This window comes from Triturus cristatus, chromosome 9, assembly GCF_964204655.1.
Source record: "Triturus cristatus chromosome 9, aTriCri1.1, whole genome shotgun sequence".
Lineage (NCBI taxonomy): Eukaryota > Metazoa > Chordata > Amphibia > Caudata > Salamandridae > Triturus > Triturus cristatus.
In genome coordinates this window covers 523434830-523459759 of record NC_140592.1, presented here as the reverse complement: position 1 = coordinate 523459759, position 24930 = coordinate 523434830, and the positions used below count along the sequence as shown (strand labels likewise).

The 24930-nt window shown below is 47.4% G+C and overlaps 1 protein-coding gene across 2 annotated transcripts in view; it reads right to left on the bottom strand.

Moving 5' to 3' along the window:
• LOC146798232 (endothelial PAS domain-containing protein 1-like) overlaps positions 1-24930 on the bottom strand; it is a 522541-nt gene that overhangs the window by 148890 nt on the left and 348721 nt on the right. Inside the window, exon 11 of one of the 2 annotated variants that reach the window (XM_085625511.1) lies at positions 22367-22483. The exons of the other annotated variant lie outside the window; for it this stretch is intronic. Coding sequence (XP_085481637.1) covers positions 22367-22483 — 117 coding nt within the window. The remainder of the gene's footprint in view (positions 1-22366; positions 22484-24930) is intronic. 2 annotated transcript variants of the gene reach the window in all.

The window sequence follows — 24930 nt, the reverse complement described above, 5'->3', positions numbered from 1 at the left end:
AAGAGATGCGGTGGATCCAAGAGTGGATCGGAGATGTTGAAGACCTGTAAGCAGAGGGGACAGTGTTCACAGTCACTAGCCAGTGACCAGCGTGGCACCAGGTGGGTACCAGGCGATGTCGGGTACAAACAGGAAGGAAGGTGTAGCTTGTCTCTGCAGCCACGTGGTCCCTGAAGGTCGACGACGTCCAGGAGTCGGTTCACGAGCTGTCCCACGCAGGCTCTCGCTGTCGGCGGTGTCGGCGACTTGGTCGAAGCAAACAAGCCTTGGCAAAAGCAATTGTTGTGGAAAACGAAATAAGCTGATGGCTCTGACCAGCAAGGTCAGAGGGACTGCTCCTTTGGAGGGGAGCAAGGGCCAGTCTGGAGCAACCAGACCAGCGGTGTATTTCTTGAAGTTCGTCGCCAAGATGGCCACTAGCCAGCGGGCCAGCAACCGGTTAGGCGCGTCGAGTGGCAAAATGCAGAAGGGCCCCACGCAGATCGTGGAGATGCTGGAGGGCTCACCTTTGGTGCAGATGCTGCTCGAGGGTTGGGCTTCTCAGATCCCAAAGCACAACTTGGAGGGAGCCTCGGTTGTTGCGCTTGCAGCTTGTCGTAATCTTTTCAAGATGGCTGGCTCCACGTGTCTCGGTGCCTCCACGGGTCTCTCTTTTTCAGGGACTGTGGATCGGGCGGTGAGAGGTCTGGAGGTCCAGGTCTTGTCAGTCTCTGGGCTCGGGCTCCGGCGGGAGGCGGCAGCAAAGCAGACGTTGATTTGCTGGATGGTGCTTGCGTTAGCAAGGTGGTCACTCCCTGACCACAGGGGAGATTGGCTTCAGTCCTCTGTGCGGCAGAGCGTCGAAGTTCCCGTCTTCTTCTTAGTTTCAAGTTGATTCCAGGATGTCTGAAGTCTTAGGACACAGCTCTTACCTTTAAGCGGATTCTAGGGGCCGGACTACCTGCTAGGTCCCTCCCTAAGGTTGGGACCAGGAAGGGGGGTGGTTACACTCCCAATCCTTTGTCCAGCTCGCCCCAGGCCCGGGACTGGTGTGCCCCAGGACCGGATTGAACTGGCATATGCACCGAGGCTCCTTGTGAGCCTCAGGCATGTCTGGTTTCTTTCAAGCCCTACCTGACCAATACACAAAATCCTGTCTGGGGTGGTGCACGCACCTCCCCTGGCAGGAAACCCTTTGTCCACACCTCCAAGCTGGAAGGACTCCCAGCAGCAGGAGGGCAGACTTGTGTCTGTGGTGGCAGCATCCATTTTGTGGAGCTGAGGCTATGTCTGATTTTACCCGGGTTTCAGGTACTGTACATGTCGTGTCCCTCTAGAAGGGTGGAATGCTAACCCCGTCGCCAGAATTGGCGAGGGGTTAGTATTCCAATTCGTATGACACCTTACTCGACATGTTTTGATAAAGCCAAACCAAAGTTAGCATTTAACCGCGAGGTTCATAATGCACTTAAGAGTATATGGTATGACTATATCTGGAAACAGTAGAAGGAAGTTGTTCCGACCACTGCAGACAGGCTCAGCTCATGCCAGAGCACCATCTCACATGGAACCAAGCACTCTGCCTTCAGGATTGTTAAGGCCTGCCATAGGAGTGACTTATAGGTTACCAGGTGTCCCATTTAAGGTTAGGTATAGGTATACTACACCTAAGTAAGAGGTGGTTACACCAACTTACCCCAGCTGAGTGATCAGCCAGTTGTGTCAGATTTGTTAGGCCAAGCCTGGGGTGGCATAATACATGCTTCAGCCCCTGGCAGGCCTTAGATACACCAATGCCCTGGGTACCTAGTGTACACTGATACAGGGGCTCACAGGGTGATCCACTTCCAATTGGTTATGCACCTAGGGTGCATAGTTTTAATTTAGTAGAGAGAACAGCAGGCTGGGGGTCTGATTGGCAGGCCCACAGCCTCAATATGTCAAAAACCAGTGAAGCAAAAAGCAAAAATTTGGGGTGACCATAGGATAGCAGACCCTACTCTCCTACAGCGGCGTACAGCAGTGTGCTGCGTGCAGCAGTGTCGTGCAGCATGCAGCAGTGAGTAATGCAGCAGTGTGCAGCAGTGTGTGGCGTGCAGCAGTGTGCGGCGTGCAGCAGTGTGTGCCGTGCAGCAGTGTGTGGCGTGCAGCAGTGTTTCGTGTAGCATTGTGCGGCGTGCAGCAGTGTGTGGCGTGCAGCAGTGTGTGGCGAGCAGCAGTGTGTGGCGTGCAGCAGTGTGCAGCGTGCAGCAGTGTGCGGCATGCAGCAGTGTGCGCTGTGCAGCAGTGTGCTGCGTGCAGCAGTGTGTGGCATGCAGCAGTGTGTGGCATGCAGCGGCATGCAGCAGTGTGTGGCGTGCAGCAGTGTGTGGCGTGCAGCAGTGTGTGGCATGTAGTAGAGTGCGGCGTCTAGCAGTGTGCGCGTGCAGCATTGTGAGGCGTGCAGCAGTGTGAGGCGTGCAGCAGTGTGTGGCGTGCAGCAGTGTGAGGCGTGCAGCAGTGTGAGGCGTGCAGCAATGTTTCGTGTAGCAGTGTGAGGCGTGCAGCAGTGTGCGGCATGCAGCAGTGTGCGGCGTGCAGCAGTGTGTAATGCAGCAGTGTGTAATGCAGCAGTGTGCGCAGCAGTGTGTGGCGTACGGTAGTGTGCGGCGTGCAGCAGTGTGGAGCGTGCAGCATTGTGTGGCGTGCAGCAGTGTGTGGCGTGCAGCAGTGTGTGGCGTGCAGCAGTGTGTGTGTGGCGTGGTTTGTAAACAACAAGAAAGCGGACATCAAAGGAAGGGTGGGAGGGGACGAGCATATGGGGTGTGAGTTATAACGAAAGTTCTGGCAAAAGCAGTCTGCTGCTTTCAAGTCCGATGGCAGCTTCGCGCTTGAATGCCTCACATGCACTGGCCATAAACCGCATTCCTAAGGTCTTGTGCCCCTTACCAAATCTCTCTGAATGCAGAGGCAGCGCACGCGCAGGAAGTAGCTGGTGGTAAATGGAATGCGCGTGGTTGTGCGTGTAACCGCCACCCGATCCGCCTGGGAAGCCTTTGGGAGCATTTTCGGAAGCCCCTACATAAGGGGCTTACGGGATAGCCAGGCGAGACCTAAAAAAATCCTTATCAGTTATATTTCCCCACGGGAATATGTAAGCTCGCGCAAGACTACAACTCCCAGAATGCGCTAATTCCTGAAATGGAAAACCAGGACAGGAAACATATTTTTAGCTTGGTGTAAAAGGCGACTGCTGCGAATGCTCACTCATTGATGTTCCTCCTGTTTGCTTAAAACGGGACGATTGGATCTTGCTCCATGCCAATGTTTTCCTATCTGAGGGGCAACCATCGTTTTCCCATCGCTTTTTACACATGTGGATCTAATTAAAAATATAAACTGTAACGGTCTCGCTGTGGAGACCCTTTTTGTGTTCGGACCGCTGCTGAATTCAATGTGTTTAGAGAATTCCCTTTCCGTAAAGCTGGCCCCATTAGTTGTGGGCAACATCGCCTCTCGTTTCAAGATGAACATTTTTCGTGATTGTCCCCGACAAAAGGTTTTACTTTCAGAGGCTCTGCATGATGAAAAGACACTCACCTAAGGGTAAGCTTTTAGTGGCTCCGTTTGTACTGCATTCAGCAGTGCATTGAACAATATTAATTAACCCCTATGTTTTCAATACACCAGTAAATTGCTATGGTGCAACTAAACAGAGAGTTCTTTAATACGAGTGGTCTGTAATGTTGGGATTTGATGAAGGGAATTCGGCTGAGGCCTCAATCCAGTGTGCCTCACTTATGGGGGAGCCAAAGTTGCACGTATTTCCCATTTTGCGCTCTTGCTTTCTCATTCACCACATTTCATTCGTAAAACACGGACATTCAAAGTTTTCCTCCGCATTACACTGGTAACAACATCCCTCCAGCATCGCTCCAGAGATATATTGTGTCTTTGTTTGTGGCCTAATTTTATGTGAACTCCCATTACTTAAAACACAGTCATTTACTCAGTGGAGACCTTGATCAAGGATTGTGTGGAGAGAAGCGGCCTCCCAAAAAAACACACGGTCAGTTTCTTTCATTGTGTTTCGTTTGATTTGTAAAATATCGCAGCAGCATTAATTCTCATTCAGGGTAAGTTAACCTCAGTCTTCAGCGGCTGCCCTGTCCCTTAGCTCAGCTCGGCTCTGGCTCTACTGTCCCAGTTAATGTGTTGACTCACCCACCCAAGCATGGAGAAACTGCGCTCTGTGCAGGGCCGTTTCTAGGTGTTGTGCCACCCTAGGCGAGAGTTGAAAAATGCCGCCCCTCCCTTTTACTACCCTCACTCTTTCCCCATGTCATCCAGGCTAGAAGAATTAATGCATTAGATATTCCCAAACTCATGTTTTTTGCCACCCTCCCCTTTTTGCCGCCCTAGGCGCCCGCCTAGTCTTCCCTAATGGTAGAAACGGTCCTACCTCTGTGGTTGGGCTCCTCACAAGCAGTCAACTTGTCTGAAGTCCTGAAAACACGATTACGTTGTAGTGATGTGCATACATGTGTGCTTGTGTGTATTATAGCCTTGATGTTTGGTGTTTAGCCATCCAGTCCCACAAGTGTGCACTGTGGTGGTGGTGCTCTAGCGCTTGGCAGCTGTGGGATTTGGCACATAGGATTTAGTTCACTACTCGATCATCAAAATTATCAGCTTCTATATATGTGACCCCCCAATGGGTAAATATTCCTATTCACCACATCAAAGCTCTATATATATTTACCACTGTGAGAATGGCTGCTTAGTTACAGTAAAGCTTAACTACATGTGTAGTGTGCCAGAGTCGTACACATTTACTTTAGATTAAGAAGCTGTCTATGTACTCCAGAGATATGTTAAAGTAGACTACGTGCTATAAAGGGAGCATATGCAAGTTGCACCATTTTTGATGCACGTGTCCTGTGACATGGAGAGCTTATATTTCTTTTCCCCAACCTTGGTCTGGACAACGCTATGTACATTTTAAACCGGCCGTCTGTGAGAAGCTGGGCTGGTATATGATGTACACTTATGTAAGTTGGCACCTTGCACCAGTCCAGACAACCCTTATGGTGATTTAGGAGGTCTTAGAGAACCATAGAAATCTCACTAAGTGGTAGCTGTGGAGAGCAGCCTTCAGGTTTAGTCCAGAAGGAGTGTAAAGCAGCTTGTTTCACCAGAACACAAGACTTTGGTCACTGGAGGTGCTTGAGGTTGGGGCTACTTGGAGCCCGAAGATCTTTTTTGGAAGAAAGCCAACAAGCCTTTGCAACTGCAAGTCAATGCTGTGCACAGGGGTTCGGTTCCTGCGGCTCCCACGAGGGATACTAACCTCAAACTTGGTGAGAAGGCAGGGCAGGCCTCAAGAGCTGTGGAGAACCCCCACCTGTGTTGCAGAACCTTTCAGAGTCCGTAGGAGCTCAGGATCAGCAGACCGGTCAGCTTAGTTGCGGTGCCTGCGAATGCAGGGAAGTGACTCTTTCACTTCAAGGGAGAATCCTTCAGGTGTCTTTGATGCCCACAGGCCTTGCAAGGTTCCTGTATGATGCACAGGCACAGACGATGCAGCAGACTGGAAGGGAGACGAAGTTGATTCCAAACAAAGTCCAGAGTGCCCAGATGGTAATCAATCAATCAATTACTTATTTGTAGAGCGCGCTAATCACGCGTGAGGGTCTCAAGGTGCTGAACAGGGGGTGGGGGTGCAGCTACTGCTCGAACAGCCAGGTCTTGCGAAGTCTCCTGAAGGTCAGCAGGTCCTGGGTCTGTCGCAGCTGTGTGGGGAGGGTATTCCATGTCTTGGCAGCGAGGTAGGAGAACGATTTGCCACCGGTGGAGGTCCTGTGGATGCGTGAGACGGTGGCGGGGCCGAGGTCGGTGGAGCGAAGCTGGTGGTTCGGGGTGTAGAAGGTGAGACGCTTGTTGAGGTATGCTGGTCCGGCGTTGTGTAGTGCTTTGTGGGTGAGGAGCTTGAGGGTGATCCTCTTCTTGACTGGGAGCCAGTGCAGGTCTTTCAGGTGGGCAGTGATGTGGATGTGGCGAGGAATGTTGAGGATGAGACGTGCGGAGGTGTTTTGTATGCGTTGGAGCCTCTTCTGGAGTTTGATCGTGGTCCCTGCGTAGAGAGCGCTGCTGTAGTCTAGTCTGCTGCTGACGAGGGCTTGTGTGACTGTCTTTCTGGTTCCGGTGGGGATCCATCTGTAGATTTTACGGAGCATGCAGAGGGTGTTGAAGCAGGAGGAGGAGACCGCATTGACTTGCTGGGTCATTGAGAGCGATGAGTCCAGGATGAACCCCAGGTTGCGTGCATGGTCGGTGGGTTTGGGTGCGGCTCCCAGGGTTGCCGGCCACCAAGATTCGTCCCAGGCGGAGGGTGCGGATCCGAGGATGAGGACCTCTGTCTTGTCTGAGTTGAGTTTCAGGCGGCTGGTCTGCATCCAGCTGGTGACGTCCTTCATTCCTTCGTGAAGGTTGGTTTTGGCAGTGGCTGGGTTTTTGGTGAGTGAGGGGATCAGTTGAGTGTCGTCTGCGATGATGTTGAGGTTGTGCGAGCGGACAATGTTGGCGAGCGGTGCCATGTAGACGTTGAAAAGGGTGGGGCTGAGGGATGTTCCTTGGGGCACGCCACAGATGATCTTGGTGGCTTTGGAACGGAAAGGGGGGGAGGCGGACCCTCTTGGTTCTGTCGGTGAGGAAGGAGGTGATCCAGTCCAGGGCTTTGTCACGTATTCCTGCGTCGTGTAGGCGTGTGCATAGGATATGGTGGCAGACGGTGTTGAAGGCGGCTGAGAGGTCCAGGAGGATGAGGGCCACGGTTTTGCTGTTGTCCAGCAGGGTCCTGATGTTGTCAGTGGCAGCGATGAGGGCGGTTTCGGTGCTGTGATTGCTGCGGAATCCGGATTGGGAAGGGTCCAGGATGTTGTTCTCCTCGAGGAAGTGGTTTAGTTGCCTGTTGACTTTCGCCGGGAATGGAAGAAGGGGGATGGGCCGAAAGTTCTTCAGGTCCTTTGGGTCTGATGTGGGTATTTTGAGTAGGGCGTTGATCTCGGCGTGCTTCCAGCTTTCCGGGAAGGTGGCGGTCTCGAAGGAGCTGTTGATGATCTTCCGAAGTTGGGGTGCGATGATGCGGTTTGCTTTGTTGAAGATGTGGTGGGGGCAGGGGTCGGATGGTGAGCCGGAGTGGATGATGTTCATGGTCTTGATGGTGACATCGTCGTTAACGTGGGTCCAGGAGAGCAGGTGGTTGGTGAGGCTGGGGGGCGGTGGGTCTGCAGTGTTGGCGGCTGTAGGGAGGGTCTGGGTGTGGAAGATGTCAGGGATGTCTGCGATCTTGCGGTGGAAGAAGGTGGCTAGGGAGTTGCATAGGTCTTGCGACGGCGGGATGTCGGTGAAGCTGGAGCTGCGGTTGGAGAGCTCCGTCACAATGTTGAAGAGCTCTTTTCTGTTGTGTGCGTTGTTGTCGATGCGTTCCTTGAAGGAGGTCCTTTTGGTGGCTCGGATGAGTTGGTGGTGCTTGCGGCTGGCGTTCTTTAGGGCTGCGTGGTTGTCCGGTGTCTTTTCGTGGTGCCAATTTTTCTCCAGTCTTCAGCAGGTTCACTTGGATTCCTGGAGGTTGGTGGTGAACCAGCTGGCCTTTCTGTCGGTGCGTCTGTTGGAGGGTTTTTTGATTGGGGCGAGAGGGTTGGCGCAGTCGTCGATCCATTGCCTGAGGTTGCTGGTGACTGTGTCGGTGGTGTTTGTCGGGGGGTCTCGGGCGAGGGTGGTGATGAGCTGGTCTTCTGTGACCTTGTTCCAGCTGCGGTAGGGGATCCGTAGCGGGTGGTGGTGCATGGTGGGTTTCTTGAAGGTGAAGTGGACACAGCGGTGGTCGTTCCAGTGGAGTTCGGTGGTGTGGCTGAAGGTGACGTGGTTGCTGGCTGAGAGGATGGGGTCGAGCGTGTGTCTGGCGGTGTGGGTAGGGGTCGTGACGAACTGTTTGAGTTCGAGGTTGGCGAGGTTATGGAGCAGAGCGACGGAGTGCTGTCGTCGGCATTCTCGAGGTGGAAATTCAGGTCTCCGAGGAGGATGTAGTCTGAGGACGCAAGAGCGTGCGTGCTGACGATGTCGGAGATGGCGTCGATGAACTGTGGCCGGGGGGATCTGTAAACGAGTGTACCTCTGAGGGTGGTGTTGGGGTTGGTATGGATCTGGAAGTGCAGGTGTTCGGCATTGCATCATGTCTTCGTGCAGGTCGATACTCTGAGGGTATTCCTGTAGACAATGGCGATTCCTCCTGGTCTGTTGGTACGGTTCCTTCTGGTAATCTTGTATCCATCTGGGATTGCAATGGCAATATTGGGTGCCGAAGAGGGGTTCCTCCATGTCTCTGTTAGGAAGGCAATGTCCGGGGAGGTTGAATCGAGTAGGTCCCAGAGTTCAACGGCGTGCTTGTGAACGGAGCGGGTGTTGAGTAGTATGCATCTGAGGTGGTCGCGTTCTGCTCTGGCAGGTGGGGTAGGGCGTGTGGGTGTTCTGTGGCTGGTGAAGCTGCAGCTGTGGCAGGTGAAGGGTTTGTGATTGAGTATCGGGCTAGCCTGGGAGCAGTTTGATTATCGGCCGGTGTCAAGTCCATGGAGGAAGCTGGCTTCGTAGCGTCGTCGGGTGTTGTGGCTCTCGCGAGGGCCAGGGGGTCTGGCGCTGGGCGTGGTCCAGGCACAGACGGGCACAGACGGGCTTGCCTTAGGCGCACCAGCGATGCGCCCGCTGCTCGTGACCGCCATTTAAGTAGGGGGGAGCGAGGCGGGTTGCGGCGGGAAACTGACTAACGCAGTGGCAGCGTTATGGGCTACAGGAGTGGAAAATCCAAGAAGGAGTCAAGGGTCAAAATTTAAATAAATTGAGCCTGGAGTAAAAAAAGTACAATTTAAAGGAGCACAGAAAAGTAAAATACAAAGGAATTAAAAAGCGGCACCCAGCAGGGAGGGTTCTCGAACCCTACCTGAGTGGGACCGTAGGGAAGAGCGTAGACGAGCAGAGCTGCGGGGGAAGAGCTGATCTCTGACCGTAGGTCAGGGATCTAGCTCGGGCTCCCTGCAGCGGTTGTCATTTACGTAGGGGAGGGGTGAGCGCCTGGGGGGGCCGGAGCGGGGCGGGTTGCGGCGGGAAACTAACGCAGTGGCAGCGTTATGGGCTACAGGAGTGGAAAATCCAAGAAGGAGTCAAGAGTCAAAATTAAATAAAAGGAGCCATGAGTAAATAAAGTACAATTTAAAGGAGCGAAGAAAAGTAAAATACAAAGGAATTAAAAAGCGGCACCCAGCAGGGAGGGATCTCGAACCCTGCCTGAGTGGGAGCGTAGGGCAGAGTGTCTGAAGTGAATCTTGTCCCACATATGTAAGCCCTTAGGAGCCCTAGGGAAAGGTTTTGGACGATTCAGGGGACCCTCCCGGGGGAGGGTCCGGACAGTGGGGAGGTTACGCCCATGTCCTTTTTACAGTTTCGTGCCAGAGCAGGAGCCAATGGCTTCCATAGCTGGTTTGAACTGAACTACGCATGGGGACACTAAATGTGCCCCTGATGCAGACTGAGTGGCACTGGCAAGCACACCCACTCAGCCAAAATACACTAAATCCTGTCCAAACAATGACAAACAGCAGAATCTGGTGCAAGAGACAGACTTATAGAGAGAAAGGCAGAGATCTACAGAGGAAGAGGGCAAAAGATAGAAAATCAAATAATTGTGAAGAGAGAGTAAGGCAAAAGTGTGTTTTGGGACAATATTTCAAAGTGGGCTTTCGTGTATTGGAAACCATAATGTGAAGAAACTGACAGTTGTGATTCTGGAAATAACGTGTATCACAAAGTCAGCGATCCTTCGTTATGGTAAAAGAAATGAAAGGCATCTACAAAAAGTGTTGCTTAGCAGGAGAAAGAAATTAATGGAAGAACCCACTGAACTTATTTTCACATTATTTGGAATGCAGACTGACATGTTAAAGGCAGAATCAGTGTATGGACTGACCATTCAGCATGACCCAACTTTGTGTAGGCCCGTTAAACAATCAATATGGAAAGAAGTGACAAAGAGCCAGCGCATGACAAAGAAATACACAAAGTTAATTTCGGAGAGTAATAGCAGCACCATTTTTTTCATAAAATGCTTCATGTTGGATTCCTCCTGCTTCTTGGCGCTGTATTAAGAGATGTTATTGTTACCCGGCGATATGATACTTAATGTACTGAGCTACAAAGGATGAAGGGCACAATTATCCATTCCTGCAGGTTGCACATTCATCTTTGCTGTGGGTGCAATATACATTTCTCGAACAGTCACTTATAAATAACCAGTACTTTATTTCCTAGGAAATGGATGCCCATGGTTAATGGGCTACCCACCCCCGTAAAAATTGCACAATTACCACTTTAAATGGCTGCCCAGTTGGAATCAGAGGTCTGTTGATATTTCTGATTCTTTCCAATTGCGAACATTGCTGTGTTTTATTTATACCGGTCTTTTGATTGCACTGATCATCAGAAATGCCTTTACTTGTGCAATATGTTTATCTAGCTTTATTGCAGACCTCCAGCAAGAGATTTTCGGTTTAAACTTCTCTCAGAATATCAAGAAAGAAAGACATACAATGGTACTCTTTGCGGGAACCTTTTTGGCTGATAGATACTTGTAATGTTTGCCAATGGCGCATCCATTCCTCTGCTTCTTAAAATTTTAATTTTATATGGGAAATCTAGTTATGATTTCAACATTAGAGTTTTTGTTGTCCTAATCAACAGCTTACAGACTTATTGAAGTTAGCGTAGCCTTTAATAAACATGTAAGAGAAATGTGCCAGAGAGCAGTACACACTTGCTACAACCCAGCAGGGGTGAAATGCATGGGTCAGTCACAACAGATGTCCTAGGTGTAACGTCAGCCTCCCGCCCCGTGAAGGAAGAGGCAGGAGACAGGCGGGAGGTTCAAGTATTATTTATTTCTGGAGGGAGAGTGCGGAGCCGGGTATTGCACTCTGGTCTCTCTCGGCTGATGGCCGCCGCACTTCCCATCATGCTCTCAGACACGTGGTGGTGTAGCAGCTAGACCGCTACACCACATATCTCCCCCCTTCAACAATACATACAAAAGCACTAACAATAAGTTTACATATTAGACATTGACGGTGCCCCGTGGGGTATAAGGTAACGTAACATGTTGCAACATGTTTTGTAGATAACACAGTGGGGTGAAGGTGAGTACCTAACGTGGGAACAAAATCCCTCTCCCAAATGTCGTTTTGAATTATGATGTATGGGGACCCTGAGTCGGCTACCATGGAAACTTGAACCTACCCAATGGTTAACACATATGATGGTTTCCTGTTGCTGTAGGAATCAATACCTAAGACTTGGTCATTAATGCATAAGACACTGTCATCATCGGCAGCTCCCTCCACTCCCTCCGTGTCTGAATCATACATGACACATTAAACAGCTGCATTACTGGACCTCCTTCTACATACTTTGCCAAAGTGGCCCGTAACCCCACAAAAGGAACATTTAACACGGAAGGCTGGGCAGCGTCTATCATTTGCCATGTGCGACTGGCTCCCGCGCCTGTAGCAACTACCTTTGTGATCGCTAGGTGACTTGTTGGGAACCATAGACTTCCGTGCTGACTTCCTGTTGGTTCGTGTCCCAGCAGAGGACGGAGGGCGGTCGTTGGGTGCTTTAGTATCACTCACGATGCACATGGCAGGTTTGCTCTCACTGTCTCTTTTGACTGCGGCTGCACATCTCTTGAACAGTTCCGCCTTTTTCACAATGGCAATAATCTCGTTGAGGGGGGCATCCCCACTCACCCACAATTTCTCTTGGATGCTGGTATGTACTGTGTGCATTATAATCTGATCCTGCACTAGCTCATCTTGAAGAGGGCCAAACTTGCAAGTCACAGCTAGTCTTTTCAACTCGGCTACATAGTCCTCCACAGACTCGGTGTCAGTCTGTTTCCTTTGGAAGAAATTATAACGGTCTATGGCAGTACATACGACTGGCTGGTAGTGGCTGTCTAAGTCATCTAACGCATGCTGAAAGACGTGGTCATCGTTGGGGGCCCTAGTCTTTTTGACCATTTTCTCGTATACTCTTAACCCCTCTGGCCCCAGATTGTGCAACAGGATTTTCTTTCTACATTTCCTAGAAAACTCTTCTTCCCCTTCATCTTCTAGGGCGGACAGCTAATTCAAGAAGTATTCCTTCCAATCTGTCCATTTCATAGCTGGTTCACCTGGTTTCGGCAGGAAGGGAACAGGGTTGGTGAGGGAAAAGGTCTGCGCACACATCGTGGTGAAGGGCTAGCCTGGGGACAGCAGGAAAGTCTGCAGGCAGGCGCGGGAACAGTAGGCAGGCAGTATTGGTGTGCAGCCGTGGTATGGCACAACGGGGGAGGGCGTGTAAAAGTCATCTGCTGCGCCGTGTGGGGTCATGACTTGGTCGGCCTGAGCGCTTCTCCTGGGTGCTCGTGATGTCCAGCAGGGATGCTGTGGAGTGGGGGAATCTGTGCACCCCCAGTAGTAGTTGGCAGATACTCCACTTGAGTGTGTATAGAATAGGACTGGGGCGGTGCAGCGTGGGTACCAGCCTTGGTTAGGGGCCCTCGAGGCAGCACACTTGTGAATGTATGCAGGTGGCCCCTTGCAGACACTTACTGGAATGTTCCTGTCGTCTGTATCTCTCAGCTTGGAGCACCCGTGCGAAGTTTCCCTTAAACTGTGGCAGCTGGGACTGCTCAGCGGCTCATCGACTTCAAAGGCGGGAAGCGCCACCGCCCGCCGATGAGAGTGGAATGTTGCGTCCGAGGATGACCCCGTTGTGATGAGTTGTGCGCCGTGCAGGCATGGATCAAACTCTGCGTGGAAATGCAGCGTGCACCATCCTTGTTGAGGTTCAAGTATTATTTATTTCTGGAGGGAGAATGTGGATCCGGCTGTTGCACTCTGGTCTTTCTTGACTGATGGCCGCCGCACTTCCCATCATGCTCTCAGTCACGTGGTGGTGTAGCAGCTAGACCGCTACACCACACTAGGAAACATGCTGTCCCTGCCACAAACGGCTGCACTATACAAGAGGGTGTTTGTTTCAGAAGTAACAATATATATAATTTCTTTGATTGGGACATACTGAAGTGTCACATTAAGTCACAGAAACATCATGCAAAAGCACGCTGCCATTGCAAAATATACCGGGGACTTAAACTGAGTGGCGACAGGGGACAGATAGGAGGGACAAGCTGAGATGACATTGCACTATCATACATGTGAGTGCAATATACCGTATGACGCTCAAAATCCTGTCGTAAGGCAGAAAATGAACATTATGTTTAGAATTTGCATTTGCGGTTCTGTACAAACTAGGCACTAGGCAAAATGAAGAATTCAGCCGGAGAGACGCAGCAAGCTCTCAGGGAGCTGTTGAAAGAGACAACTCTTGGTCACACTGCAGTGCAGGGGCAGGGAGTGCATGGAAGGGGTGGTAGGCAAAGACAGGAACAGATGAGATACAGAAGGAGGAGGCCCAGAACAAAATAATGTGTTCTCACACAGGGTGAAAACGAGTGGAGCACTGAAGTCTGGTTTCAAAGGCACAGGCCCCGGCCAAGCGGCAGAGCGGGCCAGGAGGACATCACGCAAAATTAAAGCGACGGTGACCAGCAGGCATGTCCCTATTGCGAGGGGGTGCCCGCTGATGGAGGGAAACGCATGAAGAGCTCTGAAGAGCTGTTCAGAATTTTAAAATACAAAAATGCAGAAGCTGACTAGTCCTAGGCAATGCTCCATAGAAGTGAGAGAGTTACAAAAAGGAGGGACCAGGAAGCCAAACTACCCACAAGCAAGCAAGGATTTTTACATGACAACCCACAAGACAAATCCAAAGCGATGGGAGGAGTCAAAGCCCACAAAGTACATACAACATACCATCCTGACAGCGCAAGCACTGTCTAGGCTCGACCTAAAAGGGATTGGGAAACGATCTGTCCGATTAGTGGGGACAGTTGTCCCTTCAATAATGAGGGTAGAATAAAAAGATAAGGTCTACAGTATGACCTCCTTTGTGTGTATGGCCATTTACTTTATGCAGGACCGACCGCATTTGCCCCATAAAAAGAAAAGGTAAAAATAGATCCTGCTAATTGTGGCATGGTAAACAGGTCTGCTGGTTCCTGAGGAGAGGCTGTCAAATGGGGATCCTATTGCAGACTGTCTGGCGTACAGGTACGCAAGAGTCATGTGTGAGCAAGCTTTTTAAATATGTTTTGATAATGGTACGTGTGCCCCAGTCTGAGATGCATGTTAATACAGTCCATCTTCCTGCACTTAAGGTTTGAGAGCTTAATTAGTTTAATACAGTGTGCTAGGGGTGGATTTTAATGCACTAATAATGGAAGTTTCTTATCCTCGGAGTTTGTGCATGCCAAATTGTCACAGCTTTTTAGCTGCTTACGGTCAGTTAGTCAGACAAGGTTTTTACCATTCTCTCCTGCAGTCCTTAAGGGAGTTAAAAAGCTTGCTTTCTGATTTGACCTTGTGCAAGTTGACAGAATTCTGGAGATATAAGATCTGTGGTTTCCAAATGCTTTCTAATAAACTAATAAGGCATTCTTTTCAGTCTTGTATTGCAAATGCAGGAACCAAGTACTGTGAGACCCGCACATCGTCCAAAAACTTCCTAAGGCAAAAAGGATTTAAAAGAACGTATCATATTGGTGTAGGAAGAAGGTTAGCTAGTTGGTGGGAACAGATCCTATCTGTAAATAACACACTTTGAGGATTACTGGCCATCTGGTATACGGGCGACTTCACAGGATTCGGCAAATATTATGAATTGATACATGAAGCTGCAGGCAGCTCTGCATAATAGTTGTGGATTTTACTCTAATAGGTTAGTGATATGTGATGAAAAATGTCTGGGTTGTAGGTTCCACTCTAATCTTATTTTTAACTTGCTGAGGTACTTATTAAAAAAATGAATAGTTTTACTTGCATGATTTATAGAATAGCACATACTAAATTTTGAATTATTATAAAATACCAACCTTTTTGTGTATACTGACTTTTGGGTTTCAGAGTGGGCCATCACTAGAACACTTGCAGATGCAAGAGATTCTCTGACAAGTTTGTCTGACTCTAAACACCTCTACACCATAAGAGCGCAACTCAGTGGGAGAGACGAAAAGCACCTGCCACCAATTTTGTCCAAAAAGTCCAGAATGTTACTTTGGGGCTTGTGGAATCTAACAGGTCTCATGTATAAAATATCAGCTTATTACCATATGGTACCCACATCAGGTGCCATGTCATGACACACTTATAAATTAGGGGGCCACATTTGGCAGATTTCCAACCTGGACCTCTCAGATGTGTATCACACAGTGGACCTCCAAATTCCGATCTGTCCACAATGAGGACTGGATAGTCTATTTAAGAACTGCTCACAAATCAATAAACTAAAGTAAACAAAGAAGTGATGGAAGGAATGCTTGAATTAATCTCAGCCATCGGTAATTGCTCACGGCCACATCCCAGTCCATCCTTATTTTGCAAACCAGGCCGCCTCCAATTGGACCCAGTGATATGCAGTTCAGACTTGACCCAGCTCCAATGGGAACAGTCCAGTCTGAACTGCCAGGCCAGGTCGTTCCTAAACTGGAACATAAGCAACCCTGGACCCGTTTTGCCCTAGGTAGGGTTCATCAGCCAGGTTTAGCTTGGTTCCAGTGAGATAACGTACATGGGGGCCCTTATCTGGGCATACCCGCCCCACTTACGACACACTACAGTATACAAAAAGCGATGGATGGAATATTTGAATTAATCTCAGCCATTGGTAATTACTTGCAGCCGCATCCCAGTCCGATGTTATTTAGCACACCATGCCACCTCGTTTGACCCAGCCGTATGCAAGTCAGTCCTGACCCTGCTCCAGTGGGAACAGTCCAGCCCGACCTGCCAGGCCAGGTCCTCCCTGAGCTAAAACACAAGCAACCCAAGACCGGTTTCACCTTTGTTAGGGCTCATCAGCTAGGTATAGCTTGTCTCCAGTGACAGTGTGCATGGGACCCAGGTCTGGGGATATCCGTCCCACTTAGTGCCACACACTAAATCGATAAAAGCATTTTGCTGAGATTGGTTTTAGGAAATCTGTATACGAATGGATAAACCTAGCAGTCTGGAAATTGTTTCCAGAAAATCCCTTAAGACACCGTGTATGAATTACCTAGAGAACAAACGTTGGCTGATCGAGGGAGAAAAGAAATCGGTCATGGCAAATCACTTGATGTCCATTTGTATAGGTTTACAACCCTATTTAACAGTGGTACAGAGCTGTTTCTCGCGCATGCTCCTGGCCCAATTTCGTAGTGAGTCTTTCTTTAGGATGGTCACATTTCCTGATATCAATGATTGGTCTAAACACCATCCCATATGCCCATGTGACGATATCTCTAGACTGACCACAATGCACTTCACTTTATTCTGTAAATATTATGTCGTACCGAGGAATATTTTTTTATTGCCTATTCTTAGAAGATGGAAACTAAAACAATGTAGAATAGCTTTTTAAAGATTACAAATGTTAGATAATGAATTCATCATCGCGGCCATCTCTTCCTTCTTAAAAGCTGTTATAAGGTTCCGGAATACTATGTGAAGCAATTGTGATTAACTGATGTCCCTGTATATCTCTTGTGTATATATATATATATGGATTATATTATGTATCCCTGTTATTATAGTGATTGTTCTATTTTTATTTTCTTCTTTTTTAACTTGTTAATTGTACTTGAATTTGGAGAAGTGTATCTTCTTGTTTTTAAATAGTCTTTTACCATTGTGCTTTTATGATTTTATGATATAGAATCGAATAAAGCTTTTTGACTCTGAATGGATAATCTTTATTCAATTATACAATATAAGCACAAAAGAAAAAATTAACACCACATAACATCACAATACATAAATATATTTGTTAAAACCAACATGATAACAATGTAACAGTGTTAATAAATACTAAAAAGCACTCCAACATGCTGCACCCACACTGCTCACGAATTTACATTACAGTATTAAGAATTTATAATCTTATTCCAATATAAAACACCTTTCAGGAAAGAGTCGACGACCCGGATTACTGTATGATCAGATAATAACTTTAAATATTCCCTCAATTTTAAAATAGGAATTAAATGCTTGCATTGTAAAACTAATAACATTTATAGAACAACACCAAATGCTCCTAGGTCTGCTGTGAGCAACCATCACAAGGGCAAACCTCAATCATTTTTGGGTCAACCTGTCAAGGTGGAAAACAGATAAGTGGGTGAATAGACCCCAACCAAAATGTTGTCAGAAGTGACCTTTCCCACGGATGGGTAAAAGCAAGAAGGTTAGGTTCAAGGCCTGCCACAGTTTGCAGGGGACAGAAAAGATCTAGAAGTAACCCTCATGAGCACTTCTGAATCTCTAACTTTATTTAGATACTGTGAAAATCAATCCCTGATAACTTTTCTATCCCCCTTACTAAGGAAATGCTTTTTATGAAACTGGTCAGGCCAGCCCAAGGTCTGAGCAACAGACTCAAGACAGGCTAGCCATGGAATTCTGATACTGCACTCGCATTCAAGGCAGTCCTCTATCACATCCCTGTTAAGTCCTGTGTGATCCCCATACCACACTGCGATCCACAGTAGCACGGAAGCCAGCTTCACAGAATCCTCCACGTAGTCAAAGCCCAATTCTTCATGGGCAAATAAGGATGAGCTATTAGGAGGCAAGCCAAACAACCGTTTACAAAATCGATTCTCCTCTTGCTGTAAAACCGTAGAATTGTGATGTCTCCAAATAGCTGCACCGTACAAAAGTACCGGTAGGCATTTAATATTATAGATCTGTAGTTATGGTAATATGGATTTATTGCCAATCTGTTTGGAAAATCTAAAAAGAACACCACTGACTAAAGAAAAGCGGAAGTACCGCTTAGATAGACATGTATGCCAGTTATTCAGGTAATCAAAAGTAACCCCCAAATAGGGGAAACCGGGCACCCTAGTAACCCCGTTACCCTTTATAACGATAGGTCTAGTTTTAGAGGTTTTTCTCCCACATACCATGCAATGTGTTTTGCTGCCAGTTCCAAGCCATCCATAAAGTTGACAGAAAGGTCATCAACACAGCATCAACCGCGTAGAGTAGGGAAGGCACAGGGACTGATTTTACCTTGGGCAAGTCTTTCCCATGTGTTGCCAAGTAAGTGTTCAGACCATTAATGTAGGAGAGGAAAAGTAATCGTGCCAGCACACATCCCTGTCTAATCCCACAATGAAGGAAAAAAGATTCAGAACATTCCCCACCCATGCCGTATCTCACTGAAGCATTCACATACGAGTGCAGTGCCCTTAAAAGAATCAATACGTTGAGTGGGTAGCCTTAACACCAGCAAATTTGACCATAGCTTAAACCTGTTCATCCGGTCAAAAACCGGTCCATACACGCAAGGTGGACAGTCCCTTGCTTTGCAAATACATGTTTTCCTTTTATAAGACTGAGGTTCAGGCACCACTTCCCTAGTACTTTTTCCGTCCTGGTACCCCTATTTAACTGGGCAGAGAATATTATGTATTGGGGCCAAAGTTCTATGCGCTGCAATATGATGGGGCCCAGCACCTTCACTACAGAGTTGAGTAAAGAAATGGGTCCGTAGCATGGGGGATCATGTCTGTTCCCCTTATAAAAGTGGGTACTATAACTGCCGATTTCCAAGTCAAAGGGGGACCTATCTGCACGACTGCATTCAGTACGATTTGGCCTTTTAAAGGTTCACAGGTATCCCATCCGGGCCTGGATATGATTTATAGGCAACATATGCTTCGGGGTTGGAAGTATGGGGTGGTGGGATGTTGGGGGTTATGCTGTTTTGAGCTGTATAGTTGTGTTGGAATGTTTTCTTTTCAGGCATATATCACAAGGGCGCTCCACCGTGCTTTTTCCTAGTCAGGTATTGGACTCCATGGTTTTGCACACTGGCAGGCCCCCACTTTTGCAGGGACCTGGGTTACTTCATCATCTTCTTGGCCTCCTTCCAAATGGTTAGAGTCGTCTCTTGGGCCTTATAAAAAAAAAAAATCAGCCATGTTGTGCTATGTTAAGAGATATCAAGCAGATGTGATTCAGCTCCAGGGGACGCACCTCTTGGGATCTAACTGCTGTTTCCTTGGTAAGTTTAGGTTTGATCTCGTCTGTCGCGAAGGGGTTCTCTAGAGGCTCAAGTGGGGTGGTGATTCTCCTCCATAGATCCTTTATTTTGCTGGTCTCTGCTGTCCACAAGGACCCCCAGGGGAGATATGTGGGCACTAAAGGTTGCATGTCAACCAAACTCTATAACTTCGTCTCCTGCTAAGTTCCCCAACAGCTCTTGCACTCGACTCTACTGGCGCTCCAATCCCTGGTGGTGGCCCTAACCCCAGGGGTGTCCCTGATAGGCAGGGACTTCAAACCAGTCCCAGACCTCACGCAGGACATGTCCGATGCTCCATGCCCGAGTAGGGTGGCGCGTTCCACATGCTTGATCTCCTGAGCTGACTCCATTGGGCTCTGTGATGCCCAACGGTTGTGGAACTACAGACAACGATCATATACACACACGTCCGAAGCCTACAAAACAGAATCCAGATTTGATCTCCTTTGGTTGCCGGCCTGTGACTTGCTAGTAATGCAGTCTGATTGGATCCTGCGGCATATCCAATCATGAACCCCTCCTTGCATAGGGTACTCAGCCGGGCTTCCTCTGACCAATGTGGAGATTTAATGTGTGGCACCTGATGGATCAAGAATGTACAGAGTTTGTGGAGGAGGAACTGCAAGCCTTCATTCGGACCAATCAAGGTTTGATATCTTCATCTTGGACCTTATGGGTGGCAAGCAAGTCTATCCTGAGGGCCTGCTTAAAGGATATGTGAGGAAGAAGGAGCAGTGTCAACTGATGCAGCTGTTGGATCTAGAGGCCCGAATTCTTGCCCTTGAGTGTCGGGCTCACAGTCCAGACCCAGGAGACATGGACCGTCAGTTGGCATTGGAACGGTCTAGATTGCAACAGGTCTCTTTGGAAGAGGCAAAACAATGCTGGAGAGCGCGACCCAATGGGTGTATGGCACGGGTGATAAATCAGTCAAATTGCTGAACTGGCTTGCGACACGTGATATCCAGCAGGATTGCGCCAGCCATTAGAGACTGCTCCACGAGGAGCTACCTGCAATTACACAGGCCTTTGCAACATTCTACCAGGTCCTCTACACAACACTCCCGATATCCCAGTGAGAGATTGAAGCCGCACTCCTTCGCGATCTCCTTTTCCCCTCTATTCCTGACTTCAGCCACTGCAAATCTCAAATGTATGTGGATGACAAGCAGAGCCATCTGTCCTGTAAGGGACACAATTACATCTCTAGGTGCTTTGATCATATCGAATATTAGATAAAACAGAGGTAACCATGACTACGTCAAGCAGGTTACAGCAGATTACTTTGCCTAGCACACAATCCCCTCTACCAGTAGAAATGAAAACCACAGGGAAACATTGCTGACACCCAACACCCCTCCCAATTTATTTTGCTGGGAAACTAAATGATCAGCTAAAACTTCCTCTCAAACCCACCAAACATGCCTGCAACCTTGGCATCATCCTTGACAGCCAGCTATCCATGAAGAAACAGATCAGTGCCCTCTCCTCCGCTTGCTTCATCACCCTCCGAATGCTCAGGACTCCCACCCAACATCAGGCGAAATGTCACTCAAGCTTTCATCACCCGCAGACTCAACTACGGCAACTCTCTCTACGTAGGATTCACCGCCTAACTCATGAGGAAACTCCAAACCATCCAGAACACAGCATTCAGACTCATCCTCGACCTCACCAGACAGATGCACATCACCCCTCACCTCAGGAATTTCCATTGACTTTCATTCATGAAGAGATGCCAGTTCAACCTGCTCACCCACACTTACAAGGCACTATACAAGAAAGGACCCGCATATCTCAAAAACTAGTGAATTTCCACCAAGATATCAGGGATCTCCATTCCAGATCCCTCCCTCTAGCAGCTACCCAGCAGACCTGCCGGGCTAACAGCGGAGGCCGCTCCTTCTCCCACCTGGTGACTAAGACCCTGCACCTCAGAGCCTCAGCATCGCTACAACAGTTCAGGAAGGACCTCAAGACCTGGATGTTCAACCAATAAGTACAGACAATGTGATCCCGCAGCATGACCCCACAGCGCCTCAAGACCCTCCCAGGTGATGCAGCCGCGCTATACAAATACTGACTGATTGATTGTCTAAATTAGTATGCATATAGGGCAAACCTTGTCAGTACACTAATGGTCTAACACCTAGGTTGTTGAATTTCAGTCTACACTGTCTTTTTTTATACATTTTATACAGAAGACTGAAAAGGCGCAGAGAGAGAGATGCAAATTGTGTTTCAATTTTAAGATCCAGAATCCCACTATTGGTGCACTGCAAAGCCAACACTGGCTCTCAGTAATGCAAATATTGTACTCCAAAGTCCTCTACACCATGAACAACTCCTACTTGGAAAAGACTTCCAACGAAACATAAACAGCACAAATACATATTCAATCTGGAACTTAGCACCTCACTACCAACTTGCCAAAAACCTGAGACCAAGTAAATGTTCTGTGTTCTAACAATCACTGCTGAGTTGTAGGAGTTCATTTAAAAAGAACAATGTATATAGAAAGCACAGAACTAACTAACAGACTAACTTCCAGCAATGACTCAGGGGCATCACAATATAAACTACTGTTTCCAGGTAATCCTTCAATGTAGTTGCACATTTTGCCCCCCACACACCATGGCGGCAATGACATTCAAATAGACCTAGCACCTCCTTTGGGTTCTGATAATAACTGCAGCAAATTCTTTCCCAAGGAAATCCGCCTGCTTCTTACATTAGACGTTACACCTGTTGTTCTACAAAGAACAATGCATGAAGACATCAACCTAAACTAATTTTACGATAAACAATGTCAAAAATATCCGTCGGAGAAAACATAAAGGATTTTTAATTTGAGTCCATAGGCCAAACACATTTGGAGACAGTCATTAGGTGAGGATATTGTATGAAGGATGTTAATGCAGGTCTGTGAAGATTACCGGTAAGTAATTGTGTAATTTGTGCTCAGAGCATAGATTTACCAGTACACATCTCTCGGGAATTGGGCCAAATGTGTATAACTCTCAGAATATTAAGTTTGCACTCTTTTTACTACTGGACCCCATAATCTTGCTTGGTTCCTTGCTTATGCCCTTAAACAGTTATGTATTGGTACCCTTTTCAGAGTCCTCACCTGAGAAGTACTATAGTTCTGCAGCTCAACTGGAAAAGCAAAGAGTTTCTCAGTATAGTCCATGGGGTATTCTCCATCCTCCTGTGAGTAACAGAGCTTGTCAGCAGCTTTGGTATTCTGCAAAGACAAGCTGGTAATTAGGTGGAAGAAGAGAGTTTACATCCATGGTTTGTACTCTACTGCTTCATGTTGTTACAGATTATTGATCAAACTGTGTGAGCAGCTATGTTTGTATGGGTATTTTACGGCAGTATTACACATTAATGCATAGAAACCTACAGTATCTGTATTAAAACCTTGCTCTGATTTCTTTTACATTTCAGTTGTGACAAAATTAATTAACTGCATAATTAATTAACTGCAATAAGAAATGTATATACTCATTATAGACACAATCCTCATCAACATCGATTGGTCATAGCCAAAATACTTTAATAATTTATTACAGTTGAGTTTTAAATTCATAAGAGAAAGCAGCGAGTGTGCAATGCAGGTCACAGAGTAGAATAATACAGCTACTTAAAGAATGAACTGAATAATGTTCTGATTACTTACCAGTAATCTTCATTACTCCTAGTCTTGATTGGAGTCCCATTCATTATTTGTGAGGTGGAGTCTACCTCCAAAGACAGAAAAAATAAACAGGAATACGTGTATGAATTTCCCTTCCGCTATAGCTGGACCCTATCTTGGTTATCCTTACCCTGCATTTCTCCTAAATTAACAAGCCTAGCTTCACACCACACGAAGGCCAATGGTTCGGGAGGGAGGTGGAGATGTAATGGATGGGACATGTACAATCAGGACTAGGAGTAATGCAGACTACCATTTGGCACTTGGAACGTTACCTCCAGTTCACCATGTCATTATCCCCTTCATTACTTGTATGGAATGCCAATAAAGCAAGCAATAAACCACATTCCATGTTCCATCACATAGTGATTTATTCATTAGTATAATTAATCATGTAAAAACAGCGTTCAGCAACCCATTAGTACATTCCGTAACCTGTAATGCTTTACAAAAGTATTGGGGTCTGCCCAAATGGCTGCCCTGAAATGTTTGGTAATTGATACCCCTTTCATTTTGGCCCAAGAGGCTTAACACCGTCTAGAACACCAACCCTCCACTCCAGAGGGGGAGGAGTTCTAGATAAAATATAGGACAGGTATATTGCCTGCTTTATCCATTTACTAATAGATGCCAGCAAAACGTTTTCCCATCTAGTTGATGAAGCAAATTTTATAAACAAAGGACCCTATTTATCAAGGGAGTTTTTTTGCTTCCGCACCTTGCAATACGTTGCATGCGCGACACAACACACAAATGCGATTTATTAACTTAGCAGGTCACATTGCGTGGCCCCGAGTGTATTGATAAATCAGAAGTAACGCAAATTGCTGCATTGCATTACTCTGCCCTGGGAAGGCGTTTCATGGGAGTTGTGTGGGTGTTCCCAAGCAACTCCCATGGATCTTGATGCAATCCCAGTTTTACCATTACTGGTAGACCTGCGAATACGCCAAAATGCTTTGCCTTCCTGAGGGGACATAATGAGGAGAAATATCTTTTTTCGCCTTACTTTCTATGTGTGCTGCATTAAGAAGGACACATAGATAGAGGAATATGCCACAGGGGATTGTTTTTGTGCAGGATGGTGCCCCTTACTGCACAAAAACAATCCTGCATGCAATGCAGGTACCCTTGCACCATGATGCAAGGGTGCCTGCGTTGGCACTAGGCAGCTCATTGTGCACCAGCGCTGGGAAAAGGACAGGAATTTGCTGTAATTTGATAGATGCGGCGCATTCCTGCCCTTTCCCTGTAACACACCGCTGCAAGGTAACTTGCTGCGATGTATTGCCATTGAATAATTATGGCTCCTGGAGTCTGATTTTCAGTTAGGCTTAGATCTCTTTAAATAAAGTTGTAAAGCCCCTGTGACATTTAAGAGGTGTCTTGGAGAGGTGATAAATTTGCTAAGTCCCTCAGGATTATTTCCTTATTTTTATGGAAAGTAGTCACTTTTGGGATAAATTTTGGGTCCAGTTTGAGCACCACTCAAGAAAGGAGAGTCAAGGTTCTCTTGCCATAAACATTCCCAGTTGCCCAATCCTCCTGGCAAAAGGTATTGCCCCACGAAAAAACAACATGCATAGTTGACAACTTGAAGTCAACTAGCAAGAGAGTTTCAAAAGTATGAGTATTTTGGATTTTCAGAGCCAAGTGTAAGTTCCATAGTGGATACAAAGGACGAGAAAGAAAAAAACTTCTCAATAAGCTGGGTACAAGATCCTCCTTATCAGATAAATTCCCTTGTTGCTTGAGTTTAAAATCACTTAAAAAGCAGAAGACAAAGAGGCGTTTGGCAAAACAGAAATAGTTTGTTTAATTAAACATATGGCAGGTAGAACAGTTAAAGGCACAGGGTCTGAGGACTGTCTCAATTTACATTCTGCAGGTATCCTTCTTTTACACCAAATGTGAACAGTTATAAAAGTTTCTGGTGTACCATATATGCTGAGGAATGTTAGTTGCTGCCTTTTGGAGCCCTAAATTAATTG